Here is a 21,533-nt window from a genome sequence, read left to right on the forward strand (position 1 = left end):
CCCCTGCATAGCTAAACGATTCTGTTACATCGTCACGCTCCACACCCTCAAAACCATTCTGTTTTCCTCCTGTTACAATATGCTCCGTCCCTCTGGGTTCTGACTTCATCTTCCAGCCTTGCCAGCACATCCATCCATTTCTGATTTCTACAAAACCCCCAACGATGTTTTCCACCACTCTCTCGTCCTGTTTGTCTTGTTATCACAAGCTTTTCACTTCTGTCTGTATTTCTTACTCCTGCATTCATACATTTTGAAATGGCAACAAATACACACAAGGAAACTGAACGTAAATGCATTATTCCGTATGAACACGAACACGTTTTATGGATAGAGATACTGGTAGGAGGTCAATGTTTGTTTAAATATTTTCAATAAAGCTTGCCAGATTATTAGAGCTGGGTTCAGACTGGGACTCTTTGGGATGCAGCAGTGCAGTGGGTCAAGTATGAAGCTTACAGGACAAAGGAAGTTTACATTAACCTCAACGTATAATGTTGTATTTAAATGTCTTAAAGCATCCTTTGGGAATGCTTGGTCTTGGTCGGTGAGGTTTACAATAGACTACGAGTTTGTTTGTATTTCAGGGAAAAGGATTAATTAGATTGAACATATTGCAAGTGGTTACAAACAAAGATAATAGCTTAAACTTTGCTCACAGGATGAAATAAACATGTTAGATTTGGACCGTGAACTGAAATGAACTTTCGGAGTCAATTAACAGTGCCAGACCGTCACAATGCTGGTGTTTCTACCTCTGGATTTTTACAGGATTTCTGGTGGCATATTGATATTATAGGGTTCATGTTTAATTACTTAAGAATAAAGGTTCAGGTTCACTTCAGGTTTAAATCCAAATGCAGATTGAGATATTTTTAGCACAGAAATCTACATAAATCCCATCAATGTTTTTTTTTGTTCTATATCAAGAAAAGTCTGATGTAGGGTTCATTGGTTTTGCCAGTGATCTGTTTGGTGAACAAGGCTTTAAAGCTGATGTTGTGCTTATTTCTATTTTTTTTTTATTTATGCTCTATGAACGTGTAAAGTACAAATGAGATGATTGTGAACTGTGAGCGAAGAAGCCGAACTGTTTCTATTCCTCGAGAGATTTTGACCAGAAAACAAAATGTTATGCCATTTCTTTTGAATAAAGATTGATGGCTGGATCGTTCAGTGACGTAACTCTGTTTTAGACCAGAGAATGGATATATGTGCATGCAGCCAGACAAAAATACGTCTCCAACAGTTATATACAGCCACAGTTCACAAGGTCACAGATGCAGAGGCGTCTCCTTGCTGAGGTCACAGTAAAACCCTAAAGAGGCCATTTTTCCCAAATCTGTCCTTGTTACCCAAGAAAAAATACATTTGGATCATTTTTCTTCTTTTTTTCTTTGCCCTTCCACACACACACACACACACACACACACACACACACACACACACACACACAAACACAAACACAAACACATCATGGGCAGCGGAGATGTTTATATGACAGTAAAGTATGCGTGTATGAACACAGGCTCAGTAAAATTGTGCTCTTACTCCATACTGAGCACGGACTGATTCAGGAATACGTGTCCTTGGTATGAAGTGTGTGTGAGTCTAAACGCTGGTAAATGGAGACCTTGGCTTGTAATTGGCAGCCGACAGCATTAATTATATGAACGTCTGTTGTGATTTAGAAGTAGTTTATTTCCCATTTAAAAATATGACTAATATGACAGTTTTGTTTGTTTTTAGACATCAGTATTTTTACACTTAGTAAAAAAAGTAACACTTAGTGACTCGCTTTACACTTAGTGACTTTTTATCCGTAAAAGAAAACATATATTTAATTTTTTTTAAATGTTTTTGTTGATTGTTTTAATTTCTTTCCTTTAAATGCATTATCAATAGGGTCTTAAAGGTGATTAAGACAATGTTTTGGGGCCTTAAAGGTGGGGTCTCCGTTGTTTGAAAGCCAATGTTGACATTTGAAATCACCAAAACAAACACGCCCCTAACCCAAATGGGTCCCACCCCTGTTTTGATAGCTCCGCCCCCACACATACACCAGACAAGTATAACCCAAGTATAACCCAGACGACTATTATGGCTGAACCTGCTGGGGCGGCCGGCCGAGGGGAAACTTTTATCAATAAATGCACACAATGAGTAATACTACGGTGATACAGATGTGTTTGTCGTACTGTGTGTTGTAGCGTGAAAGGTTTAGCTTCGTTTCTCGCGGAAGATGTTCAGTTCTCTCCAGTGCTGGAAAGCTGATCCTATATTAACACGTCCTACTTCTTGCCTTATCATAAGTCTTTCTTCTCTTTCTTTCTTTGTTTTTATCCTCCATGTCAACATTAAAACCGCTTTCTGCTAACGTCACACACAGGCACCGAACACTCTCTCCACCCATATTGACAGGACACGCCCCTTTCTGCTCATTGGCTACACGTTAGTTTTGTTTTTGTTTTGTTTGGCGGCCCGACTCAGTTTTCTGAAGCGTTTCTCAAACAACCACCACCTCCTAAAATTGTCTAGGTCCCTTTGTTCCACTAAAACAGCTTTGACCCAACAAGGTATGGACTCCACAAAGGTCTTTTGATCAGTATTAATCACTGCATACTGGGTACACGATGTTTTATGAATGCTCTGAGCCGGTCGTCTAACCAGCACAATTTGTCATCGCTCTCGTCAGCGTCGCTCGGATCATTACACTTTTTTGCCACATTAACTTTGGAGATCTGACAGTTCAATTGCTGCCTAATATACTGAATCCCACCTCTTGTCTAGTGCCACTGTAACAAGATAATCAATCTTAATGTCATAATCAATCTTAATGTCATGGCTGATTCTCTTTATATTTAACCTTTAACAGATAAAGAGAAAAGTATAATAGAACTTTTTTAAATGCATTCTCCTCAAGACAAGACATGAGATTAAATATGTGCTTGAAATTCAGAGAAGATGATTCACAAACAAAGGCAAAGAAAAAGAACCAACCATTTGTTTTTGGAGGCAATCGAACCATCGAAAAATAAAAAGGCGTTAAATATTACACCCACCCACCCACTAACACACACACACATTAACACACACATTAACACACACACACACACACACACACACACACACACACACACACACACACACACACACACACTTAAAAGGAAGCTAGGAAACTACATTTGTGGTTTGTACATTTTAAGCTCATGTGGTTCAAGCTTTAGAATCTCTCCATGCTGCATTAACCCTGAATAGAAAACACAGTAGACAGAAAAGCTGTAAACGCTTTTGTTCAAAATAAAAAATAAAATAAGATAAAATAAAGAAAACTAAATTGCCATCTGTCCTTTGGTTAAATGTGTCTATTCTATCTGTCACCTTTCTCCTTAACTGCACGTTAATGAAAAAGTGATAAATAACTTACTTTGTTTATATACAGATTATACTTGCTAATAATGACATGTTAACAGAAACATCACAGTAATTGGCTGAAAGATATTAGATGAGATGGATATTAGCTCAAAGTACGGGGTGTGTCACGCCGTCTAATCATCTGACACCACTGACACTGATTGGCTGTTTGGATTTTGTTCAATTTAGCCCACATTCTCACTTTATACATTCTCACTTTATTTTATAGTGTTTACCTATAAACATTATTATTATTATTATTATTATTATTATTATTATTATTATTATTATTATTATTAACAGAAATACAATTTCAGACTCTTAAGTTTGCCAAAAATTAAACCTACCCCCCCCCAACCCAAAAGAGGGGGACTTAGCCATTTTACTGCATTTCATTGGCTCTGTACATTTTACCTTGCACAATGACAATAAAGTTGAATCTAATCTAATCTAATTTTAGCCAATTTGTACTAGCTGCCACTGTGTCAGTGTCCTGAAAGTTTAAAAAGTAACAAGTGTGTGTGTGTGTGTGTGTGTGTGTGTGTGTGTGTGTGTGTGTGTGTGTGTGTGTGTGTGTGTGTGTGTGTGTGTGTTTGTGTGTGTGTGAGCAAAAAGAAAAATGTGCGCAAAGGAATAGGTTTATTTTTCTGTCAGTCTGAATATATCCTTTCCATATTTGATTTTTAAATGACAAATATATGAAACATGATCTCCAGCACTGGCACTTTGGCTGAGGCCCAGTGTGTCTTTCTTACCTGTAATTGTATACTCAGAGCCACAGGGGACTTAGTTATACTTGTAAACCTCCCTCCCTTTTCTCCGCTGTAACCTGAATTCTGTCTTGATGCCAGTATTGTTTCAGCAGTCTAATCACTTAGAGATCTCAAAGCGTGTTCAGCGAAAGGACACCGAACCCTTATCATAATAAAATGGCACACACTAACATGCAGCATTGCTTTCTTGTGTGACTACAGTGTGTGTGGTGTGTGGGTGTTTGTTTTGTGTGATGACAGAACTTATACAGGCCTGATAAGCTTCCACTTTCACCTGTTCTTTTCCTTCTTCCTCTTGTTGATGTACTTTTGATGTTGTTCTGCCAAACTGAGTCTTCACAAGGCTGATTCTCTATTTCCTTTTCTTGATTTTCACACACATGCTAAAAAAATACATTAACTGTAACAATAACACACACACACACACACACACACACACACACACCCACACACACACCCACACACTGTCCACTATTTCCTCTGACAAAGACGCATAAAATATATTAATATTTTTTTTGAATATTTAAATACACATTTCACTATAACTTAAAGGAGCGGTGCACGATGTCTGAAAGCCAATGTTGACATTTAAAATCACCTAAACAAACACGCCCCTTAACTTAAATGGGTGTCACCCCTGTTTTGATAGCTCCGCCCACACATACATACGTAACCCAGGCAACTATTATGGCGGAACCTGCTGGGGCGGCCGGCCGAGGGGATATTTTTATCAATAAATGAACACAATGAGTAATACTACGGTAATACAGATGTGTTTTTGTAGTGCTGTGTGGTTTAGCTCTGTTTCACGTTAAAGACGTTCAGTTCTCTCCAGCACTGGAAAGCTGATCCTATATTAACAGTTAGCGCTTTTTGTCTTATCGTAAGCCTTTCTTCGTTTTTTGTTTTTATCCACCATGTCAGTGTTTCAGTTTGGGATGTACTGATACCACTTTTCCTTTTCCAATCCGATACCGATCCAATATCTGTGTTCTTTTTTTTACCTTTAAAACTAAATAATTTATACAACTCGTTTAGTTATTAAGATTTATTTGTTTCTGGTAAAGAAACACAAAAATGTCCTTATTACTGGATGAAAAATTAAAACTCAAGAAACCTTAAATAGTATTAATGCAGTAACAAACAGAACTTTAACAGTTAGTGGTATAACAATCTCAACCATATATACTGCAATTATTACATTAAATTGTTTTCTGAAGAAAAGACAATATTTTATAGTGAATATTACATTAAAACTCCTGAAACACAAAGTAAAGTGTGTTAAACAGTAAACCTCACACCCAAATGAGCGACATGTTTAACACACTGAGGTAAACAGAAAGGACGCCTGATAAACTTGTCTGTCTGTCGCAGGCGGTTGTGTGACATATTTACTATAAAATTTATTATATTTATTTACATTAATGTCATTTAATATATAAGTGTATTTTTCTTATAAGTTTAAGCGATAGTCTGTGATGTTTGCTGTTCATTAATCATCACCACGTGCATGGGCGGCGGCAGTAAAGACAAAGTGGGCGTGTCCTGTCCCACCCACACATGATGGTTCTGACGCCCATGGATGTCAGGAAGCAGCAGCGCGGTCAATGCTGTAGGTAAAACACGGAATGGAGTTTAATTTATTAGGGCATTCCTCAAGCGGAACGGATTCGACTGGCGGCGCTACATAATAAAAATAATAGTAATAAAAAAAGACATGCGAATAGAGACGGTAAAAGTGGGTGGGTCCAATATTATTGGTCTTAAAAAGTGGGTGTGTCCTGTCCCGCCCAGTTATAATGGTTCCGATGCCCATGACCACAGGTATCGGATTTGGATCGGTCACGCACCACCGATACCCGATCCACTCAAAATGCTTGGATCGGCGCCAATATATCGGATCGGTACATCCCTAGTTTCAATCGCTTTCTGCTAATGTCACACATGCGCACTGAACTCTCTCTCCGCTGCATATTGACTGATGATTCTCCAAAACAGCATGTATTGTTGGATGTTCCTGGTATGCAGTGGTTATATTATTGTATAACAGCATTATAAATACACACGATATATAGAGTCTAATTAAAATCTTTAGAGTGAGGAGTGTTCTGTGGTAGTTGCTTCCAGGCAATGCAACAGCACATGGTCAGTAACCAGGGTGAAGAAGCTGAGATTTTTGATGGCCTACTTTATTGCCAGGGCTTCGTATTCCATAGCAGCTCGTTTCTCATCAGCATTGTTCAGTTTTCTACTGATGCGGAGGACCAGCTGCTCCTCCCCTTCTCCCCTTCCCTTATATATATTGGGAACCTTCTGAAGACCTTTGACTTTGATAACATGATAACTAGGAGCTCAGATTGTTTCCTTTTCTGGTTATATAAAGCTCAGATATCAGTAGAACCAAAACACTTGTCTCTTTTCTATACAAACCCAGGCTAATAATTATGGTGTAGATGTAGGATAGGGATCATTTCAGGGCTATATTTAGGCGTAGGATTAGTTCAATCAGCATGTGGGTCTAGTGTCTGGTCCTCAAGGGTATATTTAGTCAGTACCATGGAAGAGAGAATAGATATCAGCGTTTATGTCAGAGTTAACATTTAATCATATAGTTCAGGTACCTTAATCTGTTTCTTCACATCTTAACTGATGTATTTCCCCTGCACCAGTGTCGTATCCCTTTGAGTCCGGTTGCTCTCAAGGTTTCTTTGTCTTATCGTCTCAGGGAGATTTTCCTCACCCCCATTTCTTCCGGATTGCTCAATAAGGATGAATATAAGGTTTAATTTGATATTGTATCATTTTTATTCCGAATTTTTATATTTTTATAAAAGGTAATATATATATATTTTTATATACAGTATATTTCTGTAAAGATGCTTTGCGACAATGTCCTTTGTTAAAAACGCTATGCAAATTGAAATTAATTGAATAGCAGCATTTACAGTATTTCCAGGATCAATAATGTACCATAATGCGTACCATTAAGAACGACTATACCTACAATTTGTCTTATTACTCCTTTGCTGTTTGTTAACCTTGTTGGACAGACAGCTAAGATAATCTGTAACTCTGAGGGCATGTGGTAGACTAGTGTTGTTGGGCTACTAATCGGAAGGTTGTGAGTTCGATCCCTGGTCCACCAAGCTGCCACTGTTGGGCACCTGAGCAAGGCCCTTAACTCTCAATTGCTCAGCTGTATAAAAAAAAATTGATAATGTAAGGTGCTCTGGATATAAGGGCGTCTGCTAAATGCTGTAAATGTGAAAGTAAACTCTATAGTATTTCCAAAGTTGATTTTTATTGCATATTTTTTTATTTTAGTGCAGTTCTTATGTATTATAAACTCCTGAAAGGTTATAAAAAGTGTTCGCTCATTTAATAGTGTACTCAGATGTCACTTAAGTGTTAATCGAGTAAAAGGAGTATAGTAAAAGTATATTAAGACAGGTTGTTTGAGTAAGACAGGTTGTTTTAAGGCCTTGCGTTCAGCAGGAGACAACATTGTTCTCAGTCTTATCACAGAGACACTTGTAAGATATGATAAGTGTGAGGATCTTGTGTACAGCTGAGTCCATTCTTTAGGAACACAATAATACACAATAAACACAACGATTTTTTTTATTTATTTATTTTGGTCAAACTAGGATCTTATCAGGAACCAAAAGTAAGTCCATGTGGCAATGTAGATGTGCTACGGATGGTGAGTTGACAGCGGTGCGAGAACATCGTGTACACAGGCTCAGATATCAGACGTTCCTTTTTGATGGAAGCCTGTGCTCCATGTGTGTGGGATCAAACAGGAGGACAGAGACTTTGGATTTAACAGCATATGTTTTAGGGACACGTGTTTTCCAATGATGAGCAGTTTTCAAACACTTCCCCAATACAGATACAGGGAGAGGAGAAAAAATCTTCTCATGGATCTGATTAACAAAAAAGAAAGAGAGCAAGAAAGACATAATGGGGGAATGAGACAAAATGGGAAAATGGGAGGACAGAAGTTAGGTGTGTGTATGTGTGTGTGTGTGTGTGTGTGTGTGTGTGTGTGTGTGTGTGTGTGTGTGTGTGTGTGTGTGTGTGTGTGTGTTGGTCCGCTTGCTGCTTTTGTAGCTTGTGTCTCTTCTCTAATTAAGAGCTCCACTCTGACTGCTGATGCCACAAAAGGAGCAGGATGAAGATGGAGGGAGAGCAGCAATCAAAACAAACGAATGTCCTGGTCGGAGCCTCACAAAACGCTGCGGCACATGGAGTTGATTTGTGTTGTGTAGTTCATCTGAGCGACAACACACAGTGGCTTATCTAGAAAGAAATGACCTGAGACATGCAAATATGTGGTTTGTCTTTTGTGGTAAAGGACATTTTATGGATTGGCATTGTTTATGTGTGTGTGTGTGTGTGTGTGTGTGTGTGTGTGTGTGTGTGTGTGTGTGTGTGTGAGAGAACATCAGGCGTGCCTGCATTCCTGAGCCAGACATTGTGACGTATGATTTTGTTTGTGCACGATCAGACAGATATGACGATCCTCCTTTGAACCTGACCTGTTTCTCTTCACTGTCACTACCCTTTTATTCTCCTTATTTCTTTTCTTTTTTCTTTCAGTCGTCTCGGAGGACAAACACAACATTTCAAATTCAGAGATAAACCCCAAAACATCACATGCTTTGAGACAGACATGAGAAGAATCTTGCCATCTTGTTGTCTTGGACTCCACATCACTGATAAGAGAAATGTCTGTATGAATCAGACAAAAAAAAATTGTAAAAAAAAATCATAGTACACTTTTATAATACACTATAAATAGAACATGCAGAAATCCAAATAAGCTCCTAAGGATTTTGAACAATGACACTGATTTATAAATGTTGGTACATAAGCATATAAACATATTTACAGCATTTGGCAGACATTTATCCCATTTATACAGCTGAGCATTAGAGGGGTAAGGGCCTTACTCAGGGGCCCAGCAGTGGCCCCAGAACATGATATTGAGTCATTAAAGTACAATTGATTTCACCACAAGCTGATGTTATATACTTTTTAAAGAAGTCTGCAGAACTAAATTACTTTGGCAGAAAAGAGACATTAAAGTAACTCTGTGTGTGTGTGTGTGTGTGTGTGTGTGTGTGTGTGTGTGTGTGTGTGTGTGTGTGTGTGTGTGTGTGTGTGTGTGTGTGTGTGTGTGTGTATATGTATGTGTGTGTGTGTGTGTGTGTGTGTGTGTGTGTGTGTGTGTGTGTGTGTGTGTGTGTGTTTTCTCCAGACTCACCCGTGTACATCGATCTGCAATCAAGGTCATAAGGAGGATGCAGTATTTTGTAGCTAGACGGAAATTTCAGGTACAGAATCTTCCTCATATCTGCGTATTAAAGTCATATTTTTATTCTTAAGGTAATTTCACACATTCAGTGCTTTTATCGCTTCATGTCACAGTCACTGTGCTATGAAGTCATTCAGTATGCATTCATTGCTCCTCACTCACTGCCATAGTGATAACGGTTAATAATCCGTGGAACTGCTACCATTCCACTCGAACAACGTTTTTCAGAAGCGGTCCCTGTCAATCATCAGCAGCTCTGATTTAAAATAAACGATCTCCGGTTGCTTTGTCTCTCAGAGTTCCTCAGAGTGTGTGTGATCATAGCATTGCGTTTCACTACACATCATCAAACACTGCATACTGTATTGTTCACACAGCAAGTAATCTATAAACCACCTCACAGCGTTTTTTTGTGTGGGTTTTTTGCCACCTAATGAACCACTTTCTAGAACCACTTTGTTGAATAACACTGTCATGGTAACAAAGCATGGAAGTCAGAGGCCCAGAGGGACACTAGCTTTTATCCCTGCTATTTTTACCCCCCCCCCCCCCCCCCTTCTGTCTCCACACTGGGCAGCAAGCAAGGAAACCCTACGACGTGCGAGACGTGATCGAGCAGTATTCCCAGGGCCACCTGAACATGATGGTTCGCATTAAAGAGCTCCAGAGACGGTGAGACAACAAGAACCACGACGATAACAACATCTCCCCTGAAGCTTGTGCTTTGTTGCTTTTGTTTTACATCTTTCTGTTTAATTGTATGGCTGGGAGACTTGGGAAAGGGAAGAAGGGGAGGGGGGTGTTGACCGGTGTTAAGGGGTTTTAAAGGGCTGAAACAATCCATGCATTTTTCGTTGTTTCCTGCTTTTTTTTCTCTTTCTTTCTTAGGATGGATCACACGTTGGGAAAGCCAGGAATGTTCCTGCCAGGTACGTGTCGTTATTACACCGTCCTCCGGCCTTGAAAGGGTCAATAAAGCTTAACAGACATCCATATATTGTCTATGCAGACTGTGGACAATGCATAATGTATGGAGCTGCGACACCAAGCACTTTCACGTGGCTAAACACCTTCACATTCTGGCCGAATGACTTAACAATCTGATCTGTTGTGGTTAAAGGTGCCTCACCTAAAGGCAGCTGTTTCACCGCTGGGTTTATTTATAAATAACAAGCAGCATGATTCAACATTAGCTGTAGCTTCAAACCTACCAAACGTAGCATAAATATTTCCAAACAGAACGTCTGTGATTTACGCAAAGAAACTGAACGTATATCCAAAAAAAGGAGTTTTATGATTGTTAAGAGTTAAAGGAATGCGTCATTTTGCTGCCCCCCCACTATATATTTTTTTTACTTTTTTACTATTTATATATATATATTATAAGTGTTATTAAAATGTATTGAATACTAAGCGTTAATCCATTTTTATATATATAATAATTAATAATATTATTCTATATTCTGTTTTTCATACTTTATTATATTCTGTTTTTCTTTGATTTTTATTGATGTTTTTGTTTATTCTTGCACCGTGGGGCAAATTGTATGTGACAAATAACAAAACTCAACCCTTAAATCTTCTAACATTCATCCTTTGGACACATTTATTATTAGAATTGAGCAGAAACGTCTACAGTCTGTAACAGAAAAACAAACACAGGACAGATTTTTTGAGACTGATGTGGAAGAAGGTTATGATCAAAATGGTCAAACACGTGTGGAAATGGTGATGTGTTCTCTTTGGCATCAAGTAAGGGGCAACAGTAAAACTTAGGGGCAAGAGTAAAACTTAGGGGCAAGAGTAAAACTTAGGGGCATGAGTAAAACTTAGGGGCATGAGTAAAACTGTGCATCTTATTATCATTGATCCAAGCTTGGTGACATGAGTCACATGACCTGGTCCAGGAGGCTACTGCTAGCACTATGCTAGCTTCATTTGCTAAAAAACATAAACGAGATGTATTTTGCAAGTTTAAGCTCAAAAGATATTGTGTGTATTTTTGTGTATATTTGTGTATATACTTGTGTGTATATTTGTGTATATACTTGTGTGTATATTTGTGTATATACTTGTGTGTATATTTGTGTATATACTTGTGTGTATATTTGTGTATATACTTGTGTGTATATTTGTGTATATACTTGTGTGTATATTTGTGTATATACTTGTGTGTATATTTGAAGTGAATATATCCATTCAAAGGTGTGAATACTTTTCGAATTATTTAAAAATATTTTTTACCTGTTTCCTGTATAAGACAGTTTCAGATGGTGTTTGTTTATAATTGTGTTTAATTACTTTTTAATTTAATTTTTTTTTATAAAGAGAAAGGTGTTGACAAAGAGTTCTACACTATTGGAGCCAGGCTGATCAGACTGGAAGATAGGGTGAGTGTTTGCTCTCTCTCTCTCTCTCTCTCTCTCTCTCTCTCTCTCTCTCTCTCTCTCTCTCTCGCTGTCTCTCTGTCTCTCTCTCTCTCTCTCTCTCTCTCTCTCTCTCTCTCTCTCTCTCTCTCTCTCTCCTTATCAGCAAACTAAGCTTCTGTTGATAACTGGATGTTCTTCTGTATCTTCCTATCTTCCTCTCTGATACTCAGATACAGATAATATCCACACCCTGTATTTTGACTGGCTCATTGAGACACATCTCTCTCTTAGACACACACACACACACACACACACACACACACACACACACACACACACACACACACACACACGCACACACACACACACAGTCCAAATTTCTGCAGTCCAACCAACATAAGAACGTTTTTTGGTTGTTTTCTTTATATTAGACTTTTTATTCCAGAATATAGATTTTTAAGTCAGAAATTACACAGTCTATAAATACACATCAGGATAAACAAAATAATCTCATTCTTATAAGAAACAATATCTTAATATACACACCAACAGAATCCCATGGGACCCCGACAGATATAGATACAGACCTCAGGCAGTGAATGTTGCTCTTCATTGAAGAACGGACAGATCACTCATGCATTTTGCTAAGAAACATATGTTTTAAACCCGTATTTATTTAAACCCCTTTTACACATACGTTTAAAGCCGTGATTAGTACATACGTACTGTATACAGTATACAGTTTGGTTATGTTGATGAAACACGAAACCCATTTTGGAAACCGACTGACTTAATTAATACCTTGCTCAGAGTTGCACAGAGTTGCATTAGGATTGTGGAGTCAAAAGCAGATCTGGAGATCAGATATCAGTCTTCCAAATCCTTTAATGCCACATCTGGAAATGGAAAGCAACACTAATAGCAAACCTAGAAATGGGAAAAGGCGACTGGCAAGTAATGACTCTTGTGGTGCACGGTGATGCTTATAGTCAGTGTCTTGGTTTGTTGATGGTGTTACCATGATAATGTAAATGATAGTCAGCAAGATGGACGTACGGGGTGTTTAACGTGATACAGCGTCACTTTATTGCACATCGCTACATTAAATGAAAAGAGTTGACTTTTGAATTATACAAGTATAAAGTGATACAAGGGCAAGTCATGGAGTAGGAAAATGTTTAACCATAATCAATGTATGTAAAATCGCAAACCAATTATGTTTGTTTATTTATTTGTTTGTTTATTTATTTGTGAACAAAAAATAAAATGAGATTCATTGAAAATAATTTAAATTAAATTAATAATACAAATAATTCCATAAAATGAAATAAAATAGCTGTGTGTTTGACCAGAAAACTAAACACACAAAAAAAATTCAGCAAATGAAACCATAAAACATTACGATGCTGACGATCTAACGTAATATAAATAATAAGTGTGAAATTTGTGTGAAGTTTATTTTTTGTGCTAAATATGTAGCTTTTATACAATAAATAATAAGTAGTCATAGGCAGACTATGCATGTGAGCGTGCGGAGTCCAGGCAGTTTTATTCCACACTAAGTGGAGGCCAGCTGTGTTTAGTGGAAGCTGCTAGGCGTATCCGTGTTTTGTGTTGCATGGCACTTCTTACAGGACAGCCTCAGTATTATGGCATTCTGCCTGACAAGCACCCTGGCACATGCTCAGGGCATCATGGCCCAGTTCCAACCTACTGCACTCTGTCTAGCCTGTGTGTATATAATACCGAACTCCTTTTCCTCTGAAATATTTGGAGGATTTCTATCTATCTCTGTCATGCCATGACTGAGCCACGTAAGCTCTACAGATCAACGTTGCCGTAGCCAGGTCTCATTTAGCAAATCTCTAATTGCGTTTCTGACTAGTAACGTAAAACAGAGTCTAAAAGCAAAATGGTGGCCTGTTTGGATCATAATACTTAAAATGTTAGGGTGTGAGCTAACAGAGCTATACAAAGGGTGTTTGCTAACAGGGTTTACCAAGGGTGTTAGCTAACACAGCTAACATGAGGTGAGAGCTAAAGCTTCTTTTAAACCCACAGCAGCGATTTCATCCTCACTAGACATTGTTCCTTAGTCATTTATGAGAATTTAGCTACTCAGATTAAGACTAAGATTCTCCCTCTGTGTTGTGTTTTAAATGGGTGTTGAAATGTACATAATGATAAAGATCTGGATATTTTGGAAGATTGATGGTTCGTGTCCCATTCAGTGGGTCAGTGGGTGTGTCGGTTATTCATTGTGAAATTAAGTGCTCATAGTATTAATACCTAAATTGCTCACATTGGTATTCAGACCTCAGATGTTACTAAGCTCTGTTCACACAGTTACACAACAGCATGTGGGACGGAACTCAAAATAAACAGAGTTCATTTACACTCCATTCTGACTTCGATTCTAGTTGCGCTGGATCAGGTGCTATTTTAGAAGCCGCTATATAAAGTAGATGCACTTAAGTGCATAAATTAAGCCTGTAATTATGTCTAATGTTGGAATAAAAATGTTTGTAATGTTTATTGAATATTTAACGTCTTGATGTTTCTTGATTCTGAGCAAAAACAAAAGTTAAGCTATCCATCATAAGCTACTGTGAAAAAATAATAATATTTTTTATTGAGTGACCGAGCAGTTTGAAAGTCTTAGAAATGATTAGAAACTGATTAGACAATGGTCAGGTCGGTGCGACCGTTAGAGAATTCTCAGGTCTGAGTGGCCATCGCTTCGTCCTGAACAAACAGCCTAACGTCAGCGGGCTGTGATATGAATTTAACTTCTACAAGCATGTTAGGAAGTCTGTGGTTCGAATGAAATATTTACTAATAAACTGAGAAAGAAAAAAAGAACCAGGCAAAAAATTTTCTTAAAAAGCAGAGCTTAAGCTGAGTAATCGAATCACAGTGAGCAGATGTGCATCCTGTAGTTTAAAGAGAAAGCTGGGCCACTGTAGTTGTGTCCACTGTGTAGTTTCATGGGTCTCTCTGTACCTCGGGGCAGCAGGTGTGTGAACCGACTGACCCTGACACACACACACACACGCGCGCACACACACACACACGCACACACACACACACACACACACACGCGCACACACACGCACACGCACACACATACACGCACACACGCACACACACAAGCACACGCACACGCACACACACACACACGCACGTACACGCACGTACACGCACACACGCACACACACACACACATCTGGACTGAGTGTGTTTCCATGTTTTTGGTTTTCCTGAAGCAGAGCAAGGGTTAGATGGTTTAAACAACTCCATAGGACTCTTTGTGAATGTAGTTCTCAAAATAAAAAAAGGACAAGCTTATTATTTATTTATATATATATAAAACCTTGCCTTTTATTAGGATGCGCTAGCAAGGTTGGGGATCCTTTAAAGGAAACAATGGGCTATTTGTATACATCATTGAACCTGATGCCTGAAGAGGTGATAAATACGTGTTGCTTTATTCTCTTTCTCTTTTTTCTCACTTTCTACCCGTTCTCCTTTCCTCCTTGTATCTGTCTCATTTACTTCCTTTTTTTCCATTTGCATGAAGCCATTCGTCTTGTGCAGCGCTGAAAGTTTTGAGGCGTGTGTCTGAATGCCGGGTTGTGAGTAATACTCTCTTAATATGCCTGAGTCAGACAGTGATTTATTCCGCTTGGACAGAGACACATAATGACAAACAAATGTCTCTTTCTGTCTGGACAAAGATGCGTACCCCAATGAAGGTGTCTTTCTCCACTCCTTTGCAACAAGAGCGGTCTTCATGAAGATAGATTACCCTGTGTGACATCACAGCCCCTCCCCATGTGACTAAGTGGTAAAGGTTGATCGGGCTTGTTGATGGCTGAAGTGTTCAGACATGAAAAGTCAGTAAATGTTACGAGCACATGGTTAATGTAGACACACCTGTTGAGTGGGACCAGTCAATCCCATTTTATCTGAGACGCAACTCATATCCAGTGTGTGCCTCAGGCTTATTACAGGGATGGTCCAGATTACACAAGCAGGACTAGACTTGTGCACTTTAATAGGAGATTACTTAGGAAACAAAGACATGGCAAAAGAACAATTCCTGGACATGTGCACTCGGATTAGATTATATTTTTACATTAAAGCATTATGAATGCAGTGAATTTTTTACTATCCCAATCAGGGCTGTACTGGATTCCCCAGGAATGCAAGAAAATATACCATGGATGAAACACCATTCCATTGTAATCCCCACCCCAGTAACACACACACACACACACACACACACACACACACACACACACACACACACACACACACACACACACACACACACACACACACACACAGTCCATCACATCTAGGAGTAATTCAGACCCTAGGAGGACACGCACAGGCAGTAACTTGAGCTGAGGATCGAATCAGGACACCTGAGCTGTAACTCAGCAAAGCTAACTGCTGCAACAAATTAGCTGCTCGTGTGTAGGGCAAAATATTTAATTTATCCTGTTTCTAATATACTATAATAACACCATCTGATGCAAAGAAACTAGCACTAGGCCTCTAGACATTGAAAGCCTTAAGACAACAGATTTAAAGCCAGGTTCATCTGAGTTCTTGTTCTTCTCTGGGCTACTAGTTAGTATGCTGGCATGGAATATTAATAGCTGTTAGCTGGTTTAGGAAACTCGGCGCTGGTGGGTTTATTTTAACTGAGACTACAGAGTTTTGCACATACAAAGCCTCACTTATCATTTATAACCCTGTTCAGTTGTTCATGGTCACCATTTATACTGCAAAACATTACGGTTTCCAGAAAAACGTGATATGTTTCACTCAGTCTTGAGTTTCTGCAGCGAGGAAAAAGATTATAATGGTACTGGATTGCATTAAGAAGGTAGAACATCTGCCCATAAGGTAATGCAAGAGATTTACACTGAAGAAAATGACAATAGCAAGTGGAAACACTTTGGATTTAGGGAAATGTAGCTAGCATTTCCTTTTATATGATTACAGTAAGGCTGTAGAGAATACAAAGACTATTTCTTTATATTTTTTATTAGGATGAAGCTTAAAATATGTTTATTCTGTTGTCCTATTCTTTTGCCTTTTTTTAATGTATCTGCACGAAGAAAATTTAAAGGTTGAAGTTGTCAGTAATCGTCGTATAAAAAATAAGTTGTTATTATGATATGAGCTGTTTTTCAGTGTCTTCAATTCTCTAGTAAACCTGTTGATTATTCATGTTCTTTTACTGTTTAATTGAATTCATTTCATTGGCAAAATGTATTGAATATGTGTATTCATCTGCCCTGAAGTCTCGACACACAGATGTGGTCAGAACAAATAAGCAGATAAAATTGGCTCCTGGTCCAAAGTTTGTCCACATGTGGTGTAAGGGCAGGTACGAACACGTCCGACTATTCCAGAACATTTGTCTGGTTTTGTTGAATTCGCTCTCCGGTGGCTGGAAATTTTTTTTTTACTTTTGATCAATTGCCAAATAATATGAAGTTGGGTTATTCCAGGCCATTGTTGAGGACAATGTCCATTTCCTCATGTTCTAGTAAGGCTTAAACTCAACACACACTCCCACTATAGTACCCTATACATGGTAAAGGTAATGCTGGCTGTAGTGGTCTCCTGGGCTGCTGCAGTGGGCTCTTTCTACTGTGTATAGGGTCAAAAAATGGCTTCAGTTTGATTTACTCTCAATTCATAAATGAAACAAAAGGAGGAAACTTGGCAGAGTCGTCTGCGGTCCACTGCACTCGTCACTCAGGATGCGGACCCTCGGACACGTCTGGACATACCCTGAGAATTTAATTCACTTTCATTCAAATTGGACATGGCTTCATGAAAACAGCAAAAACTTTTCTAATGTACAGAAAAAGACACTTATCATATAACTCATTATTCAGTTTATTAAAGCCCAGGAATCTGTCTCCTATACCATGGTTTGTTTTTGACGTAATACTCAATGGGCTGAGATTTAATTAAATACTGTAGTCTCTCTCTCTCTCTTTTATTTAAGTGTAAGTTTCAGAGCTAACACTAAAGCAAAGGAAACAAAACACTAGTGAAGTCTCAGCCATCGTCCTGTTCACAATTTCATCAGAAAATCAAACTTTGCTCAGTGTATTAATATATAAAATTCTACACACACCTATTAACATGGCAAGTATTTGTGATGTAAAAAAAAACCATCCTTAAGGTGAAAATACGTTGTATAAAAATTAAGAGGGAAACATTTTAGAAAAATAAATACAGTAACTTTGAATAAATCTGCACACAGACATTGAACATCTTTTCATTTTATTACATCTCAGATTCTTTTACTCAAAAAGACGATCCATGTGGCACATCTTGACTTTGCAACATTTTTCCACTCTTTCTGGCAAAAACTTTCTGATCCGCAAATTTGAAGTTGAATCTTCAGCATATTAGCAGACAATTGAGGGTCTTGCACTAAAGTCAGCTGGGATTTCGCCTATATTCATGATTCCCTTTACCGTAATAAAAGCCCTCGCTCTGACTGAAGAAAACCACCACAGCGGATATGGTGCTCTTTTTATTTACTTTTGGATTTGGTCTCATCAGACCATAAAACATTTAGCCACACAGCCTTTAACATTGCCAATGTCTCCAATGGTCAGACCTTTCATACATTTTGGAGGGATGTCCTGTTCTTGGTGATGTCACTGTGATTCTCCAATTTCTTTATTTCTTGCTGATGGCCATTGCGCTGTTCTTTGGTACATATAATGTTTTGGAAACTCTTTGATTCCTCGTTCAACAATTGAGATACCATGTAAGCTTTGTAGGATCTCAGTGGACCATGGCTTCCTACACTTCCCTTTCCTTATTTAGCAGACCTCGCATTCACATTTCTAATGCAGTCTCTTTCAGCAAGCTACTTGTTTGCGCTGCGTCCTGTTGAAACGAAGGACACGTTTTAAAGCTTTATGAACAGGGCAGTGTGTTTAGAAAATAAATTGCTTTACTGGACCCATATTTCCACTTTGTTCCTGTGCCCCCCACGCCCCACCCCCCGATACACTCGGGTTTATGTGGAGTAGTAAGTAACTGCGGTGACCCTCTACTTTCCGGGTCCATTAATTTAGTCTGTGAGATGGAGTGGCATAAACCAGGAGTAACTCAGTACGCAGTAAAAAGCAGCTTGGTGCAACACCTAAATGTTCCTGTCACTCAGTTACCTTCAACATATCAACACTTCTCCGTCATTCTTCTCCTCCTATTTGCAAAATTTTATAACCTTTGTAAGAGAAAGTCACTTGTTGACTATATTAATGAAAATACATTTCTTTTTGTATCTTTTAAGGTTTACACATAGAGCAGGGCTGTGTGTGTGTGTGTGTGTGTGTGTGTGTGTGTGTGTATATGTGTGTGTGTGTGTATATGTGTGTGTGTGTATATGTGTGTGTGTGTGTGTGTGTGTGTGTGTGTGTGTGTGTGTGTGTGTGTGTGTGTCTGTGTGTGTGTGTGTGTGTGTGTGTGTGTGTGTGTGTGTGTGTGTGTGTGTGTGTGTGTGTGTGTGTGTGTGTATATGTGTGTGTGTGTGTGTGTGTGTGTGTGTGTGTGTGTGTGTGTGTGTGTGTGTGTGTGTGTGTGTGTGTGTGGGCCTGTGGGTCAACCACCACTTGTGTTACAGTGTATTACTCCACAGTAGTGCTTATGTTACTGGACTCCTTTTCTTTCTTTAGCACAATTACAAAACAGCACGCGAGGTGCAGCGAAACCTGATTGGACTCCACCCTCCTGTCAGCTACACTGCCAGCCACAACTACAATAACACACTGTGTGTTTATCGCTGGATCTGTCACATGATCTGCTCGTCAGACAGTCTGCAGCTGCGTTCAGTGAGGGAAATGTTTTTGTTTACTCCAACCAGGCTGGAGATGAAGAAGCCAGACACTTATGTGTGTGTGTGTGTGTGTGTGTGTGTGTGTGTGTGTGTGTGTGTGTGTGTGTGTGTGTGTGTGTGTGTGTTCAGTCACGTGACCTCTCTGTTTCTCTAGCACATAGTCCCTGGTCTGTGGAAGAGCCTAAGAAATCTCTGATGATTGTGGCTGGATGTAGATGCTTTTGTTGTTTCCATGTCGCTGTTTATTTTGTGCCTGTTGAATAAACACACGTTAAACTGTCACGTTAAACTGTCAATAAGGCTGCGACCGATCGAGCAGCACAAAAAGTTCAGGAAAATGTGATGACCCAGTGAAGCACTCCAGACTTTTGTGAGAGGGATCTTTAATAGTAGGGTTGCTCATTTTGCTGGGAAAGAGAGTGGGGTGAGGGTAAGTCTGTGTGTGTGTGTGTGTGTGTGTGTGTGTGTGTGTGTGTGTGTGTGTGTGTGTGTGTGTGTGTGTGTGTGTGTGTGTGTGTGTGTGTATGAAGAAGGGGGGGTGCTTTAGTCTGACTGGAGCCACTATTGAAGACCAGAAGTAGAGTAATGAAGGGGTAGTGGTTTGTCACTGAGTACATACATGCAGATTCTTCCAACAGAGACGTAAAGTAGGAAGACGAGTGTCTAATTAGGGTAAGTGTAATCTTTGTCCCCACTGTGGCTCTTGGCTTGTCCCTTGGGTCATTTCCTCAGCCTCCCAGTTGAGATTGCTGATACATTAAGACTCAATTGTGGCTTGAGCAAACCTTGTGGCATCAGTTACAGAACGAGCGCGTTATCCTCAGCCCTTCAGTGCTAGCCATGTGATGATGTGGTTCCACAAACAGGCACTGACGCTGACACGATACGTTTCTAAGCCATGTTATTTAACTACAGGAGGACTGGATGTTTCATTGTTTTTGTTTTGTGTGTTTGAGAGGCTCTAATATTAATCTGGATTTTTTGTATTATTTTAATCTATATATATAAACCTTTTGTGATATGTGTGTTATAGCTAGACAGATAAATTTGAATTAGAATTTATAGTTTCCATGTGGTTCAATGCCATAAGTCACGGGCTACCCATGCAGATCTATCAGCAGAGTGCAGCACCAAGATACGAGACTCCAACCAGGGGTAGGGCATCAGGATGGATCAGGTAGGTACTGAAATAAGAAGCGGTCACACTGGGAATAGCTCGACAGAGAGATAAAAGGGTTAGGTATTCTTAGGTAACCCTAACCATTAGGTATGGTTGTAATGATGTAATGGGTAAAGATAAGGTACGTTATGTACACAGTGCAAACAGGGACTCTGGCAAGATTAGCTATGATAGAAAAACTAAAAGAGAGAGTCAGAAGGTAAACCAAAAGCATCCAACTGCTCCACAGTCAGCAAACCTGAGTGACTTGTGAGGCGTACAAGGCGACAGGATCCAAACATCCCAGTTCACCAAATACTTAAAGGCAATGAACCCTCCAGAGTCCTGAACACTAATTAAAAACCTGTTCCATAACTGATGATGCAATCACACACTGGAAGATAGAGTACGTAGGGTACTGTTTAAGTGCATAGTGTATAATATGTCCTTTGGGATGCAGGGATAGTGTAGTAAACAGTATGGTTTAGTAACGTTAACTTTGTCTTGAAAAAGCCTGCCGACGTTAAAGCGACACAGCTCATGCAGCAAAGATGGTTTTAGAACGTGAGCAAAAATTCAGAATTCCAATTCCTTCAAAAAACCCCAGCGATTA

The 21,533-nt window shown here is 39.1% G+C and overlaps 1 protein-coding gene across 1 annotated transcript in view; it reads left to right on the top strand.

Moving 5' to 3' along the window:
- kcnq1.2 (potassium voltage-gated channel, KQT-like subfamily, member 1.2) overlaps nucleotides 1–21,533 on the top strand; it is a 110,085-nt gene that overhangs the window by 62,354 nt on the left and 26,198 nt on the right. The window contains exons 14-17 of the mRNA XM_027140896.2: nucleotides 9,451–9,526; nucleotides 10,085–10,179; nucleotides 10,396–10,436; nucleotides 11,836–11,897. Of these exons, the coding sequence (XP_026996697.2) occupies nucleotides 9,451–9,526; nucleotides 10,085–10,179; nucleotides 10,396–10,436; nucleotides 11,836–11,897 (274 nt within the window). The remainder of the gene's footprint in view (nucleotides 1–9,450; nucleotides 9,527–10,084; nucleotides 10,180–10,395; nucleotides 10,437–11,835; nucleotides 11,898–21,533) is intronic.

The sequence above is a fragment of the Tachysurus fulvidraco genome, chromosome 10, assembly GCF_022655615.1.
Source record: "Tachysurus fulvidraco isolate hzauxx_2018 chromosome 10, HZAU_PFXX_2.0, whole genome shotgun sequence".
Taxonomy (NCBI): Eukaryota; Metazoa; Chordata; class Actinopteri; order Siluriformes; family Bagridae; genus Tachysurus; species Tachysurus fulvidraco.